We start from the raw sequence: 25,445 nt of genomic DNA, 5'->3' as shown, positions 1-25,445 counted from the left end.
TCAAAATATTATAAAATTTTCCACTTCAATTCAGATTTTTCTCAAAGAGATGAAAAAATTTAAAATATTGTTCCAAATTTTTCTTAGAAGATAGAAAAATTCAAGTTCTAATCTGAATTTTACCAAAGAACATAATTCAATTCTAATTTCTTCAGAAAAAATAAAAAGCTTCCACTTCAGTTTTAAGTTCACCAAGACATAAAAAATTTAAAGTTCAGTTCTAAATTTTTACATAGAAGATAGGAAAAGTTATACTATGATTATGACTATTTTCCATGAAGATAAAAACTCTCACTTTAATTCTAAATTTTCTTAAATTCTGTTCCGACTTTTCACATAGAGATGAAAAAATTTAAAGTTCTGATCCAAATTTTTCTTAGAAGATAGAAAAGTTCAAGTTCTCTTCTGAATTTTACCAAAGAACACAATTCAATTCTAATTTCACCAAAGAAAATAACAAGCTTCCACTTCAGCTTTAAGTTCACCAAGACATAAAAAATTTAAAGTTCGGTTCTAAATTGTTCCGTAGAAGATAGGAAAAGTTATACCATGATTGTGATTATTTTCTATGAACATAAAAAGTTTCACTTTAATTCTAAATTTTCTTAAATTCAGTTCCGGCTTTTCTCAAAGAGATGAAAAAATTTAAAGTTCTGTTCCAAATATTTTCCCGGAAGAAGAAAAGTTCAACTTCGATTCTGAATTTTCTTAATGAAAATGAAATAAGTTATTGATCAATTCTATTTTTCCAAATAATATAAAAAGTTTCCACTTCAGTTCATATTTTTCTCAAAGAGATGAAAAAATTTTAAATACTGTTCCAAATATTTGTTAGAAGATAGAAAAGTTCAAGTTCTCTTCTGAATTTTACCAAAGAATACATTTCAATTCTAATTTCACCAGAGAAAATAAAAAGCTTCCACTTCAGTTTTAAGTTCACCAAAACATAAAAAAATTTAAAGTTCAATTCTAAATTTTTCCGTAGAAGATAGGAAAAGTTATACCATGATTGTGATTATTTTCTATGAAGATAAAAAGTTTCACTTTAATTCTAATTTTTCTTAAATTCAGTTCCGACCTTTCTCAAAGAGATGAAAAAATTTAAAGTTCTGTTCCAAATATTTTCCAGGAAGAAGAAAAGTTCAACTTCGATTCTGAATTTTCTTAATGAAAATGAAGTAAGTTATTGATCAATTCTATTTTCCCAAAATAATATAAAAATTTTCCACTTCAGTTCAGATTTTTCTCAAAGAGATGAAAAGTTTAAAATACTTCCAAATTTTTTATAGAAGATAGAAAAGTTCAAGTTCTCTTCTGAATTTTACCAACGAACACAATTCAATTCTAATTTCTCCAGAGAAAATAAAAAGCTTCCACTTCAGTTTTAAGTTCACCTAGACATAAAAAATTTAAAGTTCTGTTCTAAATTTTTCCGTAGAAGATAGGAAAAGTTATACTATGATTGTGATTATTTTTCATGAAGATAAAAAGTTTCACTTTAATTCTAAATTTTCTTAAATTCAGTTCCGACTTTTCACATAGAGATGAAAAAAATTTAAAGTTCTGTTCCAAATTTTTCATAGAAGATTGGAAAAGTTATACTTTGATCGTGAATATTCAAGTTCTCTTCTGAATTTTACCAAAGAACACAATTCAATTCTAATTTCTCCAGAGAAAATAAAAAGCTTCCACTTCAGTTTTAAGTTCGCCATGACATAAAAAATTTAAAGTTCAGTTCTAAATTTTTTCATAGAAGATAGGAAAAGTTATACTATGATTGTGATTATTTACTATGAAGATTAAAAGTTTCACTTCAATTTTAAATTTTCTCAAAGAAGTGAAGAAAAAGTTCAACTTCGATTCTGAATTTTCTCAATGAAAATGAAATAAGTTATTGATCATTTCTATTTTCTCAAAATATTATAAAATTTCCCACTTCAATTCAGATTTTTCTCAAAGAGATGAAAAAATTTAAAATACTGTTCCAAATTTTCCATAGAAGATAGAAAAGTTCAAGTTCTCTTCTGAATTTTACCAAAGAACATTATTCAATTCTAATTTCTCCAGATAAAATAAAAAGCTTCCACATCAGTTTAAGTTCACAAAGACATAAAAATTTAAAGTTCAGTTCTAAATTTTTCCATAGAAGATAGGAAAAGTTATGCTATGATTATGACTATTTTCCATGAAGATAAAAAGTTACACTATAATTCTAAATTTTCTTAAATTCAATTCCGACCTTTCTCAAAGAGATGAAAAAATTTAATCTTCTGAATTTTACCAACGAACACAATTCAATTCTAATTTCTCCAGAGAAAATAAAAAGCTTCCACTTCAGTTTTAAGTTCACCAAGACATAAAAAATTTAAAGTTCTGTTCTAAATTTTTCCGTAGAAGATAGGAAAAGTTATACTATGATTGTGATTATTTTCCATGAAGATAAAAAGTTTCACTTTAATTCTAAATTTTCTTAAATTCAGTTCCGACTTTTCACATAGAGATGAAAAAAATTTAAAGTTCTGTTCCAAATTTTTCCTAGAAGATTGGAAAAGTTATACTTTGATCGTGAATATTCAAGCTCTCTTCTGAATTTTACCAAAGAACACAATTCAATTTTAATTTCTCCAGAGAAAATAAAAAGCTTCCACTTCAGTTTTAAGTTCGCCATGACATAAAAAATTTAAAGTTCAGTTCTAAATTTTTTCATAGAAGATAGGAAAAGTTATACTATGATTGTGATTATTTCCTATGAAGATTAAAAGTTTCACTTCAATTTTAAATTTTCTCAAAGAAGTGAAGAAAAGTTCAACTTAAATTCTGAAGTTTCTCAATGAAAATGAAATAAGTTATTGATCATTTATATTTTCTCAAAATATTATAAAATTTCACACTTCAATTCAGATTTTTCTCAAAGAGATGAAAAAATTTAAAATACTGTTCCAAATTTTCCATAGAAGATAGAAAAGTTCAAGTTCTCTTCTGAATTTTACCAAAGAACATTATTCAATTCTAATTTCTCCAGAGAAAATAAAAAGCTTCCACATCAGTTTAAGTTCACCAAGACATAAAAATTTAAAGTTCAGTTCTAAATTTTTCCATAGAAGATAGGAAAAGTTATACTATGATTATGACTATTTTCCATAAAGATAAAAAGTTACTCTTTAATTCTAAATTTTCTTAAATTCAATTCCGACTTTTCTCAAAGAGATGAAAAAATTTAATCCTCTGAATTTTAACAACGAACACAATTCAATTCTAATTTCCCCAGAGAAAATAAAAAGCTTCCACTTCAGTTTTAAGTTCACCAAGACATAAAAAAATTTAAGTTCCGTTCTAAATTTTTCCGTAGAAGATAGAAAAAGTTATACCATGATTGTGATTATTTTCCATGAATATAAAAAGTTTCACTTTAATTCTAATTTTTCTTAAATTCAGTTCCGACCTTTTTCAAAGAGATGAAAAAATTTAAAGTTCTGTTCCAAATATTTTCCAGGAAGAAGAAAAGTTCAACTTCGATTCTGAATTTTCTTAATGAAAATGAAATAAGTTAGTGATCAATTCTATTTTCCCAAAATAATATAAAAATTTTCCACTTCAGTTCAGATTTTTCTCAAAGAGATGAAAAATTTAAAATACTTCCAAATTTTTTATAGAAGATAGAAAAGTTCAAGTTCTCTTCTGAATTTTACCAACGAATACATTTCAATTCTAATTTCACCAGAGAAAATAAAAAGCTTCCACTTCAGTTTTAAGTTCACCTAGACATAAAAAATTTAAAGTTCTGTTCTAAATTTTTCCGTAGAAGATAGGAAAAGTTATACTATGATTGTGATTATTTTCCATGAAGATAAAAAGTTTCACTTTAATTCTAAATTTTCTTAAATTCAGTTCCGACTTTTCACATAGAGATGAAAAAAATTTAAAGTTCTGTTCCAAATTTTTCCTAGAAGATTGGAAAAGTTATACTTTGATCGTGAATATTCAAGCTCTCTTCTGAATTTTACCAAAGAACACAGTTCAATTTTAATTTCTCCAGAGAAAATAAAAAGCTTCCACTTCAGTTTTAAGTTCGCCATGACATAAAAAATTTAAAGTTCAGTTCTAAATTTTTTCATAGAAGATAGGAAAAGTTTTACTATGATTGTGATTATTTCCTATGAAGATTAAAAGTTTCACTTCAATTTTAAATTTTCTCAAAGAAGTGAAGAAAAGCTCAACTTCGATTCTGAATTTTCGCAATGAAAATGAAATAAGTTATTGATTATTTCTATTATCCCAAAATATTATAAAATTTCCCACTTCAATTCAGTTTTTTCTCAAAGAGATGAAAAAATTTAAAATATTGTTCCAAATTTTCCATAGAAGATAGAAAAGTTCAAGTTCTCTTCTGAATTTTACCAAAGAACATAATTCAATTATAATTTCTCCAGAGAAAATAAAAAGCTTCCACATCAGTCTAAGTTCACCAAGACATAAAAAATTTAAAGTTCAGTTCTAAATTTTTCCATAGAAGATAGGAAAAGTTATACTATGATTGTGATTATTTTCCATGAAGATAAAAAGTTTTATTTTACTTCTAAATTTTCTTAAAGTCAATTCTGACCTTTCTCAAAGAGATGAAAAAATTTAAAGTTCTCTTCGAAGTATTTTCCCGGAAAAGAAAAGTACAACTTCGATTCTGAATTTTCTCAATGAAAATGAAATAAGTTATTGATCAATTCTATTTTCCTAAAATAATATAAAATTTTCCACTTCAGTTCAGATTTTTCTCAAAGAGATGACAAAATTTAAAATATTGTTCCAAATTTTTTTCATAGAAGATAGAAAAAGTTATACTTTGATTGTGAATATTCTTCATGAAGATATGGAGCTCCACTTTATTTCTAAGTTTTCTTGAAAAATTGCAAATATAAAAGTTATCATCTTAATTTTCATACAGATTAGAAAAAAATTTATGTCATTTATTAAATTTACCAATTAAAATTAAAAAGCTTCCATTTCACTTCATAATTTCACAATGACATAAAAATTTAAAGTTAAATTCTAAATTTTTTCCATAGAAGATAGGAATGGCTATACTATGATTGTGATTATTTACCATGAAGATAAAATGTTTCACTCTATTTCTAATTTTTCTTAAATTCAGTTCATTCATCTAACCACCAAAAACAATAGGTTAGGTTAGGTATAAATAAATATTAATAGATAATTAGAAACATTTCTCCATGTTTAAGTTAGGCTAGGTTAGGTTAACTTATCATGAGCGCTCATGATAAGCTAACCTAACCTAACTTAAACATTGTAAAAAGATTAAATTAGGTTAGGTTAGACTAGATTAAGTTAGGTCAGGTTAAGTTAGGTTAGGATAGGTTAGCCTACGTACGCGCGCGTGCGTTAAACATTGAGAAATGTTTCTCATTATTTATTAATATTTATTTATACCTAACCTAACCTATTGTTTTTGGTGGTTAGATGAATGAACTGAATTTAAGAAAAATTAGAAATAGAGTGAAACTTCTTATCTTCATGGTAAATAATCACAATCATAGTATAGCCATTCCTATCTTCTATGAAAAAAATTTAGAATTGAACTTTAAATTTTTATGTCTTTGTGAAATTATGAACTGAAATGGAAGCTTTTTCATTTTCATTGGTAAATTTCAGAATTGAGCTAACTTTTTTTCTCCTCTCTAAGAAAATTCAGAAGAGAACTTGTACATTTTGCACTTCTTCGAGAAAACTTAGAAATAAAGTGGAGCTCAATATCTTCATGAAGAATATTCACAATAAAAATATAACTTTTTCTATCTTCTATGAAAAATTTGGAACAATATTTTAAATTTTGTCATCTCTGAGAAAAATCTGAATTGAAGTGGAAAATTTTATATTATTTTAGGAAAATAGAATTGATCAATAACTTATTTCATTTTCATTGAGAAAATTCAGAATCGAAGTTGAACTTTTCTTTTCTGGGAAAATACTTCGAAGAGAACTTTAAATTTTTTCATCTCTTTGAGAAAGGTCAGAATTGACTTTAAGAAAATTTAGAAGTAAAATAAAACTTTTTATCTTCATGGAAAATAATCACAATCATAGTATAACTTTTCCTATCTTCTATGGAAAAATTTAGAACTGAACTCTAAATTTTTTATGTCATGGTGAACTTAGACTGACGTGGAAGCTTTTCATTTTCTCTGGAGAAATTAGAATTGAATTATGTTCTTTGTTAAAATTCAGAAGAGAACTTGAACTTTTCTATATTCTATGGAAAATTTGGAACAGTATTTTAAATTTTTTCTTCTCTTTGAGAAAAATCTGAATTGAAGTGTGAAATTTTATAATATTTTGAGAAAATAGAAATGATCAATAACTTATTTCATTTTCATTGAGAAAATTCAGAATCGAAGTTGAACTTTTCTTCACTTCTTTGAGAAAATTTAAAATTGAAGTGAAACTTTTAATCTTCATAGGAAATAATCACAATCATAGTAAAACTTTTCCTATCTTCTATGGAAAAATTTAGAACTGAACTTTAAATTTTTTATGTCATGGCGAACTTAAAACTGAAGTGGAAGCTTTTAATTTTCTCTTGAGAAATTAGAATTGAATTGTGTTCTTTGGTAAAATTCAGAAGAGAACTTGAATATTCACGATCAAAGTATAACTTTTCCAATCTTCTATGAAAAATTTGGAACAGAACTTTAAATTTTTTTCATCTCTTTGTGAAAAGTCGGAACTGAATTTAAGAAAATTTAGAATTAAAGTGAAACTTTTTATCTTCATGGAAAATAATCACAATCATAGTATAACTTTTCCTATCTTCTACGGAAAAATTTAGAACAGAACTTTAATTTTTTTATGTCTTGGTGAACTTAAAACTGAAGTGGAAGCTTTTTATTTTCTCTGGAGAAATTAGAATTGAATTGTGTTCGTTGGTAAAATTCAGAAGATTAAATTTTTTCATCTCTTTGAGAAAGGTCGGAATTGAATTTAAGAAAATTTAGAATTAAAGTGTAACTTTTTATCTTTATGGAAAATAGTCATAATCATAGCATAACTTTTCCTATCTTCTATGGAAAAATTTAGAACTGAACTTTAAATTTTTATGTCTTGGTGAACTTAACACTGATGTGGAATCTTTTTATTTTCTCTGGAGAAATTAGAATTGAATAATGTTCTTTGGTAAAATTCAGAAGAGAACTTGAACTTTTCTATCTTCTATCGAAAATTCGGAACATTATTTAAAATTTTTTAATATCTTTGAGAAAAATCTGAATTGAAGTGGGAAATTTTATAATATTTTGAGAAAATAGAAATGATCAATAACTTATTTCATTTTCATTGCGAAAATTCAGAATCGAAGTTGAGCTTTTCTTCACTTCTTTGAGAAAATTTAAAATTGAAGTGAAACTTTTAATCTTCATAGGAAATAATCACAATCATAGTATAACTTTCCTATCTTCTATGAAAAAATTTAGAACTGAACTTAAAATTTTTTATGTCATGGCGAAATTAAAACTGAAGTGGAAGCTTTTTATTTTCTCTGGAGAAATTAGAATTGAATTGTGTTCTTTGGTAAAATTCTGAAGAGAGCCTGAATATTAACGATCAAAGTATAACTTTTCCAATCATCTATGAAAAATTTGGAACCGAACTTTAAATTTTTTTCATCTCTATGTGAAAAGTCGGAACTGAATTTAAGAAAATTTGAAATTAAAGTGAAACTTTTTATCTTCATGGAAAATAATCACAATCATAGTATAATTTTCCTATCTTCTACGGAAAAATTTAGAACAGAACTTTAAATTTTTTATGTCTTGGTGAACTTAAAACTGAAGTGGAAGCTTTTTATTTTCTCTGGAGAAATTAGAATTGAATTGTGTGGTCGTTGGTAAAATTCAGAAGAGAACTTGAACTTTTCTATCTTCTATAAAAAATTTGGAAGTATTTTAAATTTTTCATCTCTGAGAAAAATCTGAACTGAAGTGGAAAATTTTTATATTATTTTGGGAAAATAGAATTGATCAATAACTTATTTCATTTTCATTAAGAAAATTCAGAATCGAAGTTGAAATTTTCTTCTTCCTGGAAAATATTTGGAACAGAACTTTAAATTTTTTCATCTCTTTGAAAAAGGTCGGAACTGAATTTAAGAAAAATTAGAATTAAAGTGAAACTTTTTATCTTCATAGAAAATAATCACAATCATGGTATAACTTTTCCTATCTTCTACGGAAAAATTTAGAATTGAACATTAAAATTTTTTATGTCTTGGTGAACTTAAAACTGAAGAGGAAGCTTTTTATTTTCTCTGGTGAAATTAGAATTGAAATGTATTCTTTGGTAAAATTCAGAAGAGAACTTGAACTTTTCTATCTTCTAAAAAATATTTGGAACAGTATTTAAAATTTTTTCATCTCTTTGAGAAAAATATGAACTGAAGTGGAAACTTTTTATATTATTTGGAAAAATAGAATTGATCAATAACTTATTTCATTTTCATTAAGAAAATTCAGAATTGAAGTTGAACTTTTCTTCTTCTGGGAAAATATTTGGAACAGAACTTTAAATTTTTTCATCTCTTTGAGAAAAGCCGGAACTGAATTTATGAAAATTTAGAATTAAAGTGAAACTTTTTATCTTCATGGAAAATAATCACAATCATGGTATAACTTTTCCTATCTTCTACGGAACAATTTAGAACCGAACTTTAAATTTTTTATGTCTTGGTGAACTTAAAGCTGAAGTGGAAGCTTTTTATTTTCTCTGGTGAAATTAGAATTGAATTGTGTTCTTTGGTAAAATTCAGAAGAGAACTTGAACTTTTCTATCTTCTAAGAAAAATTTGGATCAGAACTTTAAATTTTTTCATCTCTATGTGAAAAGTCGGAACAGAATTTAAGAAAATTTAGAATTAAAGTGAAACTTTTTATCTTCATGGAAAATAGTCATAATCATAGTATAACTTTTCCTATCTTCTATGTAAAAATTTAGAACTGAACTTTAAATTTTTTATGTCTTGGTTAACTTAAAACTGAAGTGAAAGCTTTTTATTTTTTCTGAAGAAATTAGAATTGAATTATGTTCTTTGGTAAAATTCAGATTAGAACTTGAACTTTTCTATCTTCTAAGAAAAATTTGGAAAAATATTTTAAATTTTTTCATCTCTTTGAGAAAAATCTGAATTGAAGTGGAAAATTTTATAATATTTTGAGAAAAAAGAATTGATCAATAACTTATTTCATTTTCATTTAGAAAATTCAGAATCAAAGTTGAACTTTTCTTCTTTCAGGGAAATATTTGGAACAGAACTTTAAATTTGACTCTTTGAGAAAGGTCGGAACTGAATTTAAGAAAATTTAGAATTAAAGTGAAACTTTTTATCTTCATAGAAAATAATCACAATCATGATATAAATTTTCCTATCTTCTATGAAAAATTTAGAACAATATTTAAAATTTTTTCATCTCTTTAAGAAAAATCTGAATTGAAGTGGAAAATTTTATATTATTTTAGGAAAACAGAATTGATCAATAACTTATTTCATTTTCATGGTGAAAATTCAGAATAGAGGTTGGACTTTTATTCTTCTTGTAAAGTATTTGGTACATAAGTTCAAATTTTTTCATCTCTTTGAGAAGGTCGGAGTTAAATTTAAGAAAATTTAGAATTCAAGTGAAACCTATTACCTCCACGGAAAATAATCGCAATCAGAGTCTAAATTTTCATGTCTTCTACGGAAAAATTTAGAACTGAACTTTAAATTTTTATGTCCTGGTGAACTTAAAAGTGATATGGAAACTTTTTATTTTCTCTGGAGAAATTAGAAATGAATTATGTTCTTTGGTAAAATTCAGATTAGAACTTGAACTTTTCTATCTTCTATGAAAAATTTGGAACGGTATTTTAAATTTTTTCATCTGTTTGAGAAAAATCTGAACTGAACTGGAAAATTTTTATATTATTTTGGGAAAATAGAAATGATCAATAACTTATTTCATTTTCATTGAGAAAATTCAGAATCGAAATTGAACTTTTCTTCACTTCTTTGAGAAAATTTAAAATTGAAGTGAAACTTTTAATCTTCATAGAAAATAATCACAATCATAGTATAACTTTTCCTATCTTCTACGGAAAAATTTAGAAGTGAACTTTAAATTTTTTATGTCTTGGTGAACTTAAAACTGAAGTGTAAGCTTTTTATTTTCTATGGCGAAATTAGAATTGAATTGTGTTCTTTGGTAAAATTCAGAAGAGAACTTGAATATTCACGGTCAAAGTATAGCTTTTCCAATATTCTATGGAAAATTTGGATCATAACTTTAAATTTTTTTCATCTCTTTGTGAAAATTAGGAACTGAATTTAAGAAAATTTAGAATTAAAGTGAAACTTTTTATCTTCATAGAAAATAATCACAATCAAAGTATAACTTTTCCTATCTTCTAAAAAAAAATTTAGAACTGAACTTTAAATTTTTTATGTCTTGGTGAACTTAAAACTGAAGTGTAAGCTTTTTATTTTCTCTGGAGAAATTAGAATTGAATTGTGTTCTTTGGTAAAATTCAGAAGAGACCTTGAACTTTTCTATCTTCTATGAAAAATTGAGCCTGCTAGTAGTATCTTTATCTCTAAAAATTCTTTTTCTTACATCTTTGACCTTTTTAATAGATATTCTGAACGTTTGACGTTCTAGCATACCCTAAAAATAATGAACACTTAACAAAATAATGCATATGATATTTTTAATGAAATAACGACATATAGAATATTAATATAAAAATATGTTAAATACATTATTATACATTATTATTACAATTTCGCTTCATTTTCCGTCTATTCATCTTTATATTCATTGATGATATGGTCTGCTAATGTCCTTTTTATTCTGCCTGCGATTTCACTGTCTACTGTCACATTATTTTTACATAGATAGCACTTTTGACATATTGACAAGATATGATTAATGACATTATTGCAGGAGTATGCTTGTCTTCTTCTTGTTCTCTTTAAAATGCTAATACCGGAAAGATGCTGATAGGATGTATCAACAGGTAATGTGTTACCAGCAACAGTAGCGAGGAGTTGTCCCCAATTATCTACAATTATTTTTAAGTTTGCATTCTCTTTGAGTACTAATTCCTCTGGTAATGTTACTCTCGCATATCCACCGTTTACACGATTAAAATTCTTGGGTACTCCAAAGAAATATAACTTCTCGCTGTCATGACAACGCATGCATACATTTCCAATAGTGTTACCACTTGCACTCGTTTCATAGTTCAGGTATTTCTCCTTGTCAGCATTCAACGCGACGATGATTTTTTCATGTGTACATACTTTCGTCGAATAATTCATCTTCACTTTTTTACAGATATGAATTGTGTGTTTATCCTTCCACTGCGAAAAAAATACTGATTTAATGCACACAATAAACTAGGTAGTGTCGATAACCTGCCATAGAGTACCAGTGGGAAAGCCGCGTCGTGTCTATGAACAAGCACAGAGTACTATTGGTTGTGCCGTAAGCATATTTCATGTCATTTTAAGATACATAAAAAAGTTAAAAAAAATACCATGTTAAAAAAATTTCAAAAATTAGTTTTAAAAAAATGGGGGGGAGGGGTCCCGGTGGTCTTTGGGGGCTCGAGGGGCATTAGGGGGACCGGGGGCCTTTGGGGTTGGGGTATGGGACCTTACGACACTGTTCAAATTGAACTCGTGTATTATAACGACCACAGAGTTTCACCCTCAAATCCTCTTCTAAAACATCTTCAAAAATCATCTTTTAAAATGTCTCTAACTGTTTCGCCGAAATAATTCCCTAAAATAATAATTTGTTCTGAAAAGATAAAATAATGCCTTAAAAAAGTATTAAAATGGGGGCTCAGGAGCCTTTGGGGCGCCGGGGGCCCTTTGGGGGGCTCGGGGGTGGGGGGGGAGGGGGCCCTTCTGTGTCTCAATGCACAAAAAAATATTAAAAAATGGGGGGAGGGGAGGGGGAGGAGGGGAGGGGGGGAGGGGACGGTGAGGAGAGGGAGGAGGGGAGGGGAGGGGGAGGGGGCCCTTTGGGGGCCAAGGGGGAGGGGCCCGGGGGGTCCTTTGGGGGTCTGGGGGACCCTTGAGGGCCGGGTGGTCCTTTGGGAATCCGGAGAACCTTTGAGGACCGGTGGCTTCCTTCGGTGTTGGGGTGGGGGGATCGGAACCCTTTGGGGTTGTGGTAGGGGACCTCACAACATTGTTCAAATGGAACTTGTGTATTATAAGGACCACAGAGTTTCACCCTCAAATCCTCTTCTAAAATCATCTTTTAAAATCATCTTTTAAAATGTCTCTAACTGTTTCGCCGAAATAATTCCATAACCTGTCTAAAACAGTTTCGCCCAAATAATCCCTAAACGTAATTTCAGCGTGTTCCTTTTGTTTTTGGCATCTCTGCGCTTAGGCATTTCAAATTAATAAGAAACCTGATTCCCGCGCTAAAACAATTCATCGCTAAGATGTTTCTTGGAGAATTGTTTCCATGGCGTTTGGTTATTAATATCTTTTGGAGTTCGACCAAAAGAGTTGTTTCCGAGGCAAAGACATTAATGACTTGGATCTATTCCTGGAGAAATGTTGACAGTACCTGTCAGACATTATTAAACTTTGCCTCGAAACAATTTGATTAATGACTGACAGCACAGGTGTTCCAAATTCCCAATCGATTACGCAATCAATTTCTCAGAAATCCATTTCCCCTAGGGAGGCTATGCCCATATATGGACTCCCGCTCGGAGTATAAGATAGCCTTCTACTCCTACACTTATTAATTTCTGCTCGTTTTGAGTTTGACTCTGTTATCTATTTTGATTTCTGTTTGTTTTGGGTTTCATTTATTTATTGATACTGATTTGTTGTAGTCGTATTCTTGGTAGGTGATTTGATTCTATTTTTCTTCATTTTGGTTTAATGGAGTTCATTAGTTTCTAAAGAAACTTATTTTGTTAAAACTTAGTTAAAACAAATAAGGAAGAAGAAAAAACGAAACATCCTGACAAATTAGAGCAGGAGAGGGACGAGGGAAGCTACCCAGCTTGTCAAAGTCACAATTATATAATTTAAAACAATTGAATAAGAGGTACCTGTCATCAAGGGTAAATAATATGTTCAGTTATCTTTTTCTTTAAAAGAAATCGGATATTCAGATTTTTAAATTTATTATTTAATTTTAGTCTATTTTCTGTTTATTAATGGCTGATAAAAAGAAGCTATTACAAGTTTTTGAACTAATTCCATTTTCCTGGAATTAATAACAAATAATGGAAATTAACTAAGTAATGAATGTATTGGATACTTGATTAATTAATAACTAACAAAAAATAGTTATATTGTTCATATTAACATTAAGTTTTTTTGAATTAACAAACACGCTTGTTCTTCTTCCTCAAAGACCTTCTCCCTCGAGGAGTGGCGAGCCTTCGTGTAAAAAAATAAATAATACAATGGATACACAATGCTCTTTACCAAGTCAATGCTACTACGCTGATTCTGAACTTTTCTGTCTGACTTCGGTCATTTTTCTTTTTAATATGGATAAATACAGTGTGGAGTTCGATGACGGTTTAAGATTCAAACTAACAATTTTTAACTCAGCCATCGTTGATCTTGCCAACATTCATCAATCATATCCTTGTCATTTTTTTTTTTTTGGGGGGGGGGGAATACGATTTTGTAAAAAAAAAAAAAAAAAAAAAAAAAAAATCATATTAGAGACACGTTAGCTATTTTTCGTTCACTAATCATTATTTAGCACTAAAACTCAAAATGAACAGGAACTGTACTTTATGTAAAGAGCGTGTCGCCCCCTAGCCTCCTTCTTGCTACATAGATTGAAATCTGGATAATTTTCTATTCTTATACTCCTTTTTAAATGTCTCTTTCTTTCCCAGGGGAGCTTCTCCTATTCATTCCCTCCCCCCCCCCTGATGGCGTCCATGATTTGAGATGAATTCATTATAGGCGTAAAAATGAGCAGGAAAAGAACCGCGTATGTACAAGACTTTTTCAGTGTTTTGTTTTTCGGGTTTTTTAACGTGTATTTCAACAGTTAGGCCTACTATTCTTGGTATAGTTTACGGTAATCTATCAAATAGTAAAGGATTTTTACACCAAAGACAACAATCGTCTAACTACACGCGCGTCTTGTGTATCTGTAATTTCCTAGTGCTCTGCGTCTCTATTCATAAAAAAAATTACTGTCTACAAACTCCATTGAATGAGAACTTAGGTCAGACTGGAAATCAAATCCTATCTGGCTGGGATTAGAACGTCTTCTATGTTTTTATCTTATATGCTTTGGGTTTAATCTAGGAAACTTTGGCTATAAAGGATTAGGTGAGCCCAAATTTCCTATTGAATTTATTTTCTTTCTCTCGCTTAGGAACAAGAAAAGGGAACGAGGAAATTGGTGGTATGCCAGAAGTGAATACTCGAAGGCCATCATCTGCTACCGAAGAGCATTAGATTTTCTGGATTCTGAAAATGAAGTCGTTTCAGTAAGTAGATTCATAGTACAAATTGGGATGTTTTTACGTTTATGTATTTCGAGGGCTAAAGTTTTTAGCTATCGACCGTAGCGAATAAAGCGAATGGGAGGAGGGAAGAAGAAGTGATATATATATATATATATATATATATATATATATATATATATATATATATATATATATATATATATATATATATATATATATATATATATATATATATATATATATATATATATATATATATATATATATATATATATATATATATATATATATATATATATATATATATATATATATATATATATATATATATATATATATATATACATATATATATATATATATATATATATATATATATATATATATATATATATATATATATATATATATATATATATATAAATATATATATATATATATATATATATATATATATATATATATATATATATATATATATATATATATATATATATATATATATATATATATATATATAAAAAAAAAAAAAAAAAAAATATATATATATATATATATATATATATATATATATATATATATATATATATATATATATACATATATATAGACAACAAGTAGAACAATGGGGGAAATTTTGTATAAGATAGTGAAACGCAGCTTTAAATGAATATTTCGACCCTATACCCAAGGGCCTTCCTCAGCAAAACAAATTAAAATACAACACATTAAAATACAATCCTTGAAACTAAAATGTTTTCAAAAGAGCCCTAGTATCATTACTTCAAGGAAGTTCAACGAGGACTGATACATCAACCGAAGTGAAAAAAGACAATTCATTCAAAGCCCTTTTGGCAGGCAGCCTAGAAGGTCTATCCGTAACAGGTTGAGTGGAATTGCTTACTGGTTTCTTAATATAATTAGTTAAATCATTTTAAATTAAATTTGTATATAAGTCATTAAATTAATATTCCCCCAAATCCCTATTTAAAAGATTTATTACTATTTATTTTAATCCTAATTTCAATTGCCTCTCGAACAACCTGTTTTGTGCCTAAATCATTGCTAATAAGAGAAGTTTCTTCAAAAAGTATTTTATGGCTAGGATTATCAAAAATATGACTGCTTAAAGCAGAATCAAAAAACATTTGTACTGTTAGAATTTAAAGCCTTAATTATGTCGTCTTTGTGCTGTTGTAGGCGTTTTTTCTAAATTTTGATGGGTTCTACCAACATAGTAGTTGCCACAGTCACATGGTATTTGATAAACCCTTCTTGGCGAGTAACTGGGGTTATATCTTTACCATAATTTAGGAAGTTCAGGGTTTTAAAATTATTAGTAAATGCTACATAAAAATTGTTTTGTTTGGAAACTTTTTTTTAATTTTTAGTGATTAAATTTTTATTTGTATATAAATTATATACATAAATGGTAAATTTATATTTGAGGGCTTGGCGGGAGCTTCGCATAGTAAAAGACCCTAGATTTTACGGGAGTGTCTTGCCAGTCTTCGACTAATTGTATTATTAATAAAGACAATAGGATAACCGTTTCAAGTATTTCTTTAATAAAGTTTAGTTCATCTGTGATGTGAGATTCAGAGCAAATGTTTAGGGCACGATTGACAAGAGAGGTAATAACTGCTCTTTTAACTTGTATAGGGTGATTGGATTTAAAATGTAGATATCTGTTGTTATGTGTGGGTTTTCTGTAAATTCTAAAATCCAGTTTATCAGTGCTACGAATAATTAATACATCCAGAAATGGTAATTTATTTGCAATTTCAATGGTAAATTGTAGATTTCGGTCATATGTATTTGGGTAATCTAGAAAACCCCTAAGTTCATTTTCCTCATAATTCCTGAGCGATATTACATCATCCATGGAATCCCCCCCCCCCAAATAGATATGTTTAAAAAAATACGAATTTAAGGGCTAATTTTCAAGGTGCTCTTCATAAATCTTCGCTAATAACCTGAATAGAGGTGCCTCCATTTGGAGGATATTTCTTTGTTGATAAAAAGAATTACGGAACTGAAAATCATTGAATACTTCTTACAAATTTTGACTAGGGACATTAAAACCTCGCAATCTATTCCTGTTGTTGAATCTTCGATTAAATGATAGTTTTTATCTATTTTATTTATAATAATTGCTCGGATATTGCTACATCAATATTAGTATACATAGAAACTATGTCAAAACTACTTACTATTGTATTTACTGAAATGTTTGCATTTTAAAGTTTTTCCTCTAAATCTACCGAATTACTTATGTACGATTTTTATGAATAGAGCAAAGGTTTGAAGGCTGTACATACCCACTTTCCAAATTTGGAAGCAGGGGCTTTCGCACATGCTACAATAGGCCTTAAGGGAATACCTTGCTTATGTAATTTTGGTAAACCGTAAAATTTTGGACAAAAGCCATCACGGGGGAAAAATTTATTATACTATTGTGGGGTGATTATACCATTTTGTTTTAGATTCTTTAATTCGGTTATAATTTTATTCGCAAACTTATCAGTATGATCGTGAGTCATGGTAGTATATGTATTTTATTCTTTTAAGTGGGAATAAATTTTGTTGTCATAATCTGACGTATCAATGACTACAAGTGAATTACTTTTGTCGGATTTTGTTATTATAATAGACGGGTCTTCGTGAAGATTAGAAAATATTTTTATGTAGCGCGAAATTTCTGGTGTTAAATTTGTGGGAAATGTAACTTTTTTTGGATGCCGTAAAGTATGTTTATAAAAGAAGACCTAACTTCATCTGGGTTAGAATGAGATGCGTAGTGTTTTTGCAAAGAGGATTCTAGAGAGGAAAATATATCTGCCACAGGAACTCGTTTTGGTGGAAAAGAGAATTTCGGACCTTTTTCAAGAATTTGGATTTCCTTAGGTTCAAGAGATCTAGAGGAGAGATAAACGAAAGGAGATCCAGGAGTAAACCTCGGAGTATAGGTACGATAATTCATTGAAGATTCGTACCTCAGACTTTCCAATTTCTTATAAAGTCGTTCTTTAGACAAGCGAAAATCGTGACTAAATAAATTTCTTTCCAATCCAACAACCTGAGAATAATTAACCTTGGACAGATTTTCAAATAAAAATTTTTCAAGAGATTTTCTTTCTAAGGAAATAATATGTTTTTTTTTCTGTTTTGTGTCCTTAGTAATGTGGATTAAGGTTTTTAATTATAGTCTATGAGCCAATTGCGCTTCTTTCCGGGTATTTAAAGGTAGTTTATATCTTAAAGACTTAGGAATAAGGTTTTCATTTCTGCAAGATTCTAAGAATTTTTGCTGATTGATAATATTAGCGTGTTTTTTTGCCTAAACTAATAAAATAAAAGATATCATAGGTCAACTGCTCCCCATAAGCGAGACGTAAATAGCAACAAAGACCCCACTGCCTTTCCATCATAAACAACAAGTAGAACAATAGGGAAATTTTATAAAAGACAGTAAGTTTCTTTTTCTTCATTTGTTTTACTGACGACGGCCCTTGGATAAAGGGTCGAAATATTCATTAAAGTTGCGTTTCACTGTCTTATATAAAAAAAATTCTCTTGTTCTGCTTGTTGTCAATGATGGAAAGGCAGTGTTGTCTTCGTCACTAATTATATATATATATATATATATATATATATATATATATATATATATATATATATATATATATATATATATATATATATATATATATATATATATATATATATATATATATATATTAAATATATATCACTTTTTCTTGGCTGTATAAAACAGTTCGTGGCAACGAATTGTAAGTAAGGAGCGTCCCGGCTCAATAGCAACAGAAACTCTAAAAAACTGAATTTTGATACCAATTGATACATCAAAAGAATTGGACTTTTATGCTGATTTTAAATATATAAGTTTCATCAATTTTAGTCCTACTCATCAAAAGTTACGAGCCTGAGAAAATTTGCCTTATTTTCGAAAAAAAGGGGAAACGTCCCCTAAAAGTCATAGAATCTCAATAGAATCATACCATCAGCTTCAGTGTCTACAGAGGTTTCACACTCCTATCTGCAAAAATATGGAGTTTTTTATTTTTTGCTAGAAGAAAGATCACGGATGTGTGTTTATTTGTTAGTTTTTTCTTTTTTTTTTTTTTTCAGGGATAATCGTATCGACCCAGTGGTCCTAGAATATTGCAAGAGGGCTCATTCTAACTGAAATTATAAGTTCTGGTGCCTTTTTTAAGTGACCAAAAAAATTGGAGGGCAACTAGACCCCTTCCGACGCTCATTTTTTCTTATAGTCACCGGGTCCAAATTTTTAGATAGCCATTTTGTTCGGCATTGTCGAAAAATCTAATAACTATGTCTTTGAGGACGACTTAATCCCCCATAGTCCTCAGGGGAAGGGCTGCAAGTTGTGAACTTTGCCAATTGTTTTTTATATAGTATTGGTTATTAGGAAGTATGCATACTTTTCAGTTGGGATATATTCGGGTAGGGGGGGGGGGTATTTCAACTTCATGCATACCCAAATACTAAGCAATACTTTTCAAGACATTATTCTATCGCTTTTCTCATAGGGCTGTCACATCATCACTTAAAATAGATATTACTTTATTAATTTTGACTTTATGCATACCCCAATACTAAGCAATAGTTTTCAAAAGACATTATTCTATCATTTTCCCCTCAAATCATTCCTCATATCATTTCCCTCCAAAATGAAGTTGCGACTGTCAATAGATGATCCAGTTCATTCTTAGCTACTTCCTTACTTCTTGAAAGCGGCGTCTTCCTTATCGATAGATTTTTTATACGATGAAGTTTCCGAAGTTCTACGCCAGAAACCCCTGATGTCGCGAGGGGCGCGTTCGGTGATTGATAACGATGTGGTTTCTGAGTTAGGAGATTCTGCAGGAATGGCTAGATATGCGGTTGCTGTAACTCCCCGGAAACTTTGCAGCTTCTTAGACAAACTATTGAATAATCTAAATTCACGCTTTTTCGTTGCCACAAATAGGTACAACCCAGTTGACGAATGGACTTCCATTATGGATAATGTATTTGGTACCAGCTCGGTTGAATTGGTAATAGGAAAATCTCATCAACTTGGACACTTGGTTGATCTTGCAAATTCAGAGGGTTTTCAAAAGTTGCCACAAGGTGCAGTTCTCGGCCAGTACAAAACATGGTTAGATAGTGTTTCTAGCGTAAATACAGATCCTAAGTATTCCTCTTATAGTATATTACAAAAGATTTAGATATCTTTTGAGCAGCCAGCACTGAATGATTGCATTCCCGAATTTCTTCACCTCTTATTGTGCTGTATATGCAAGACGTCATGCGAATTTTTTTGTCGAGAGTATAGGCAGTATTGTGGACGGACATGCTCGTGGTCGTAGTGTTAGTTCTGCCACTCTTTACAGTGAGGTCCAGTGGCAGGGCCATCCTATTAATGAAGCATATAAGCCATTCTTTGAAGCGGCCTTGGACGTTCACTTTGGTTCACGGAAGAAGTGGCATTTCTTCTGCACAACCGATCGTGCTGAAAAACTGAAATTTCATTGCATTAGTAAAGCAGTAGACCGGATTGGCTCCAAAAAGCCCTATGTTCCACTTGCTTTGTTAATGCCATTATGTCCTATGTTGTCATTAAAACTATTATGCAATCCAGATCTTTTATGCTTTAAGACAAAGATATTGGTAATCTTAAAGATTGGTATCAAATTCAATAGTACATTAGAATGACTTTAGCACGCATTTACAGAAGTAACGTACTATCCCCCTTTGTGAGTGAGCTTTCACGTTGCTGCTTTTTAAAACTTGTTCAAACTAAAAGCTCATTGAGTTTCAATGTCGCTATATGAAAATATAGTGACATAAATTGAGTTTCAATGTCACTATAAACTGAAAGTAAATATTTGTCCAAATCTTGCATAAATAGCCAAATTCTCTCAAAACTGTTAATTCGTCAGTTGAAAGAATCTTAAAAGGGCTGGTAGCTATCAAGGCGTAGCCTACATACAGTTAAAGCATGCTGGGAAAGCTGGGAAAAACGGGAAAAATAGAACGTGGAAGGCTGGTCAAACAGTTCGTGGTAACTAACTGTAAGTAAGAAACGACTCGGCTCAATAGTAACCGAAACTCTAAAAAACGAAATTTGATATCAATAGATACATCAAAAGAATCAGGTTATTATTCTGATTCCAAATATATAAGATTCATCGAGTTTGGTGTTACCCATCAAACGTCGCGAGCCTGAGAAAAACTTCCTGATTTTTGAAATAGGAAAATCACACCATCAGATTTAGCGTACCCGCGCATCCTACTGTAGAAGTTTGAACCTCCTATATACAAAAATGTAGAATTTTGCTATTTTTGCGAGAAGACAGATCACGGATGCGTGTTTATTTGTTTTTTACCCGGGGTGATCGTATTGAAATAATGGTCCTAGAAGATCAGAAGAGGGTGCATTTGAACGGAAATTAAAAGTTCTAGTGGCCTTTTTAAGTGACCAAAAAGATTGGAGGTTACCTGGCCCCCCTCCTACGCCCATTTATTCTCCAAAACTTTCTAGCTATAGATCTGTAACTGCAAATTTGTTTAGCTTCGATGAAAGAGTAAATGACCATGAACTTAGGGGTAAAATAGCCGCCCACAGTTTGTAAGGCCAGGCCTATACTCCATAGAATGTACCCATTGTTCACGTATTATATCTGTTTTTGGAAAGTATACATACATTTTTTTTTTTTTGGGGGGGGGGGTATTTTTTTCTTGGGGTGGATTTTCTTTGGGAGAATCGTCCTTCGGGAGGAACATTCCTGGTGGGGGGGGGGTGAATTTTGCTTGGAAAATTTTACAGGGGGGGCGATTTGACAGAACTCCTAAACGAAATTCTTATTAACTGTCTTATATTATCTTTGCCAACTTAATTTTGTGTATGGAGATGTTCCAGAGGAATTACCGTGTGGCTATTTTCCGCGGGTTCTGATTTCCGGAGTGATCGAGAAAACGATTAGAGGTTAAAGTTTTTTTCCAATGAAAGCATGCTAAGGATAATTTTTCAGACTGAATCGTCCGCAAGAAATTTTACGGGTAGGGGGGGGGGGGTTCACCGAAGATCGAACTTGAAGGGGGGTGTACTTCACGTTGGATGAAATTTTCAGGGAGAAGTTTCACGTTAAGGGGGGAGGGATTATATTTAATGGAGGCTGAGCCAAATTTACCTGCATTATTTGAAAAATGAACAGAAATTAAATAAAAAAAAACTATTTTTTTAACTGAAAATAAGGAGCAACATTAAAACTTAACTTAAAACGAACAGAAATTATTCCGTATATAAAGGCTTTCCCCCTCCTCAAAAAAGTTTGACTGTTTGTCCCAATTTTTTAAGAAAGGCTTCTGAAACACAGGGGCCGTATAATTAGAATAGGAAGTTGTTTTTTTTTTTTCAAAGTGCCAAAAGCTTTAGTGTAGGAGCAAGGTATTGAGGGGAAGGAAACCTTTCATATACGGCATAATTAATATGCAAGTTTCGTTTTAATTTTTCATGTATAGGGAATCAAATTTGAACCTGTATTAGTTGAAAAATATTCAGAAATTCAATATAAAAACCAAGTTTTTTTTTAACTTAAGGTAAGGAGTGACGTTAAAGCTTAAAACGAACAGAAATTATTTGACATATGAAAGGGACTGTCATCCCCAACGCCACGCTCTTTACACTAAAGTTTTTTATTACTATAAGAATGGTTTTAACAAAGAGTTAAACTTTAGCGTAAAGAGCTAATAGCCTAAAAAAAAGTCACACTACAATTTAGCAGCAATTCTCTGTTTGTTCAATTCACTCCAGCAATTCTGGAGTATGATATTTATGGCTAGTATATGGCTTCCCATTGGATTAGTTTACGTTGTTAATTCTAATTCTGAAAACTATTGACATTACTAACGGAGCGTGCGTAGCTGTGTTGGCTTCAGGCGACTTGGTGCTGCAGTGAGTTGTTAGTAGTAGTAGTAGTAAAAAGATCGACAAGAAATATTTATATTGTGAGGGCGAGTTAGAAATAGTGCTAAAAGGGTTGGTGAAAAAAAGCAAGTTCTTTGGTGCTGATAGCGTGGTAAATGAGTTTTTGAAATACGGTGTTTGCGAAGTAAAGGATAAATAACTTAAGATTACAAATAGGAATTTTGAAAGAAAAGAATTACGTAGTAATTTTAGTGAAACTTTAAATCAAACCTTTAACAAAAAGGGGATAAGAGTGACTGAGGTAATTATAGACGCATGATTTCACTAGGAAGCCGCTTGTTTAGCATGATCATACTTTTTAGACTAAGAGATACAATGGATAAAGTTTAAGAAAAGAAGAGTGGCGTTTTAGGAAGGAGAGTGAATGCGTTGACCGAATGCGTTTTTCGCTCTTACGTCAATAGTTCAGAAGTGTCTGAAACACCAGATCCCTTTAGTCCTCAGTTTTATAGATTATGAAGATGCATTGGATTCAGCTGATATAATAGCTTCAGGCCCTATCTTCATATGGCATACCAGATAAGTTTTTAAAGTGGTTATATACGAGATTCCTGTTGCTGCAATTAAGCTAGGGATTGAAGTTAATAGTTGGTTCGATGTGGAATGAGGAGCTGGTGAAGCTGTATCCCCGTCCCTGCTTAGAAGGTTTATTTTGTTTCACTTTGTACTAAAGAGCATGGCAAAGGGTATGGGAGGACATGATATTAAATCGGAAGATAAAACTCTCCTACGCAATTGACTTGAGTTCTCTAGATAAAAATTATTGAGAAATGAAATTCTGTAGGTTTTTAGAATTCAGGGTGAAAAAAATATGTTAGAAAATTAATGTTGAATTGACCAAGTCACTTATAATAATGGGGGCGGTGAGATAGGATTGGATAGCATTACTTATTTGGTTGGCATTATCAGAAAAGGTGGTGGATGCACTGAAGACGCAAAAGCAAGAATAGGCATGGAACTGGGTACTTTTTCGTAGCACCGTGAACTGGGGTGACTTTTACATAGTTTTCAACTTTAACCCTTTGATGGCTGGTGGCTCTTATAAGGCACACCAAGATTTTTGCCTATAGCTTCTTTCAGATTGGTTGAAAGGAGAAATTATCTGCATAGCCAGAAATAAGAGAACGAGAGCTATCGAATGGTATATTACTTTGCTTCTTTACGAGTCATCTAACAACCTTCGCTCAGTACTGAATTTGACATAGTGAAATTTTCGGGATTCTGTAGAATGAAATAAATATTTTGTGGTAGCATTGAAATTTATGTTGCTTGGTCAAGGAAAAAAATCTTGTAGTGGTTGTTAGTGTCTGATGGTTCCCTGCATATTACTCTTATTCAAGAATTTTTATTCATCCACAAGCAAGGACAGTTTTTAAGTATGTATCTTATAAGGCCCATCTGCCCTAGAAGAGGGAGTACAATACCGACCCTATACTGAAAAGTTCAGTATAGTTTACACACTTTGCATCGAAAATCTTAGAAGTGTTTCCACTTTCCATTAGCTTTCTCATTCACAGGAATATTTTTCAGTAATGTAGCCAGTGTTTCAACTTCTACTTGTTTTGGTAGTAGAATACTGATTTTGGGACTATTCTACTTCCAAATATTAAATCTACTTACTTTCTACTTATTTTTGGAGGCTTAAGTTTTCGCCCGGCCAAATATTTTGGTTTTGATTCCGTTGAATTATAATCCTATAATGTCTTCTGGAATGGAAGGGTGCAATTGTTTTTAGCAGCGGCATCTTGGTCGGGAGTGGAATCTTTGTCGGAAGCGGCAAAAAGTAAATCCAGGAAATTATGAAATACCGTACCCAACTTTGATCATGGTTGATCTATAAACAGTTATTTTGCGGATATAAAGATCAGTTTGAATGAATGAATTGTTTAAAACCGTAAGACCATCCGTATATAACCCATGCATTATCCGCCCAGTTCGCCAGTTTACTATCTATTATCAGCAGCTGAAGAGCCATTGAGATTATAGAGCCCTCAACCTCTTTATTAGTTGATGCGGCAATAGCAAGGAGTGAAGAAAGTCTGCAGAAAGCACTGAGGAGGCGACATGAAGGACGACTAAGAAGAGTGGGCCTCAGCACTGCTGTTTCTTATGTCTTAACGCCGGACGGCGATCTCTCTGACATGAATTTGAAGGATTCTGAAGACGACAATTACCCTCTCTTTTGCGAATCAAGACGAGCACGATAGTAGTTTGGATGACAGCGACGATAAACAAGTTCTACCACTCAGTTAAAGAGCAAAGTGTCGCATAAAGATCGCAAAATTCTCCGCAATGAAGCCGAAGTAGACGTAGTTCCTAAATCTTCGGCTGAAAAGAGACGAATCTGGAAGAAAACCCCTGCGCCAGAGAATAACGTAGGCTGGAAAGGGCAAATACCAAGTCCTGACTTGTCTCTGGATAATTCAATCATATTCTTCCAAAAGTTCTTTGACTCTGAAATTATAAGCATCCTTGGAGAAGAAACGAATCGGTATGCTCGGCAGGAGAAAGGCTTGGAGCTAAAATGTTCTATCAAAGAAATGGAACAATTCCTTGGAATCCTTTTGCTTACCGCTTCAAAAGAATAAGACAGTTCTTCCACGCAAATGATAGATTCAAAGCAATCAAAAAGGGGAATCTGGGATACGACCCCCTCTTCAAGGTCGACCCTTGTATGATAGGCTTTGGAAGAATATGCAAGAAGTCCCAAATGAAGAACGACAATCTGTGGATGAACAAATCGTCCCGTTCAAGGGCCGGTATGGGTTTAAGCAGTACATAAAAGGCAAGCCACACAAGTGGGGGATAATAGTATTTACAAGAGCCGGAGCTAGTGGAATAGTTTATGACTTTAAAATTTACAGAGGTAAAGGAACCACTGTGCGGTTCAGACCTTGGTGTTGGTGCTGATGTG

At 31.0% G+C, this 25,445-nt stretch overlaps 1 protein-coding gene across 1 annotated transcript in view; it reads left to right on the top strand.

Annotated features, from left to right (window-relative positions):
• zda (peptidyl-prolyl cis-trans isomerase zonda) overlaps positions 1 to 25,445 on the top strand; it is a 136,174-nt gene that overhangs the window by 40,177 nt on the left and 70,552 nt on the right. The window contains exon 5 of the mRNA XM_089099717.1: positions 14,421 to 14,535. Coding sequence (XP_088955843.1) covers positions 14,421 to 14,535 — 115 coding nt within the window. The remainder of the gene's footprint in view (positions 1 to 14,420; positions 14,536 to 25,445) is intronic.

The sequence above is a fragment of the Artemia sp. Qi Xiang Cuo genome, chromosome 14 (genome assembly GCF_049724085.1).
Source record: "Artemia sp. Qi Xiang Cuo chromosome 14, ASM4972408v1, whole genome shotgun sequence".
Taxonomy (NCBI): Eukaryota; Metazoa; Arthropoda; class Branchiopoda; order Anostraca; family Artemiidae; genus Artemia; species Artemia sp. Qi Xiang Cuo.
This window is presented reverse-complemented; position numbering and strand designations above follow the sequence as displayed.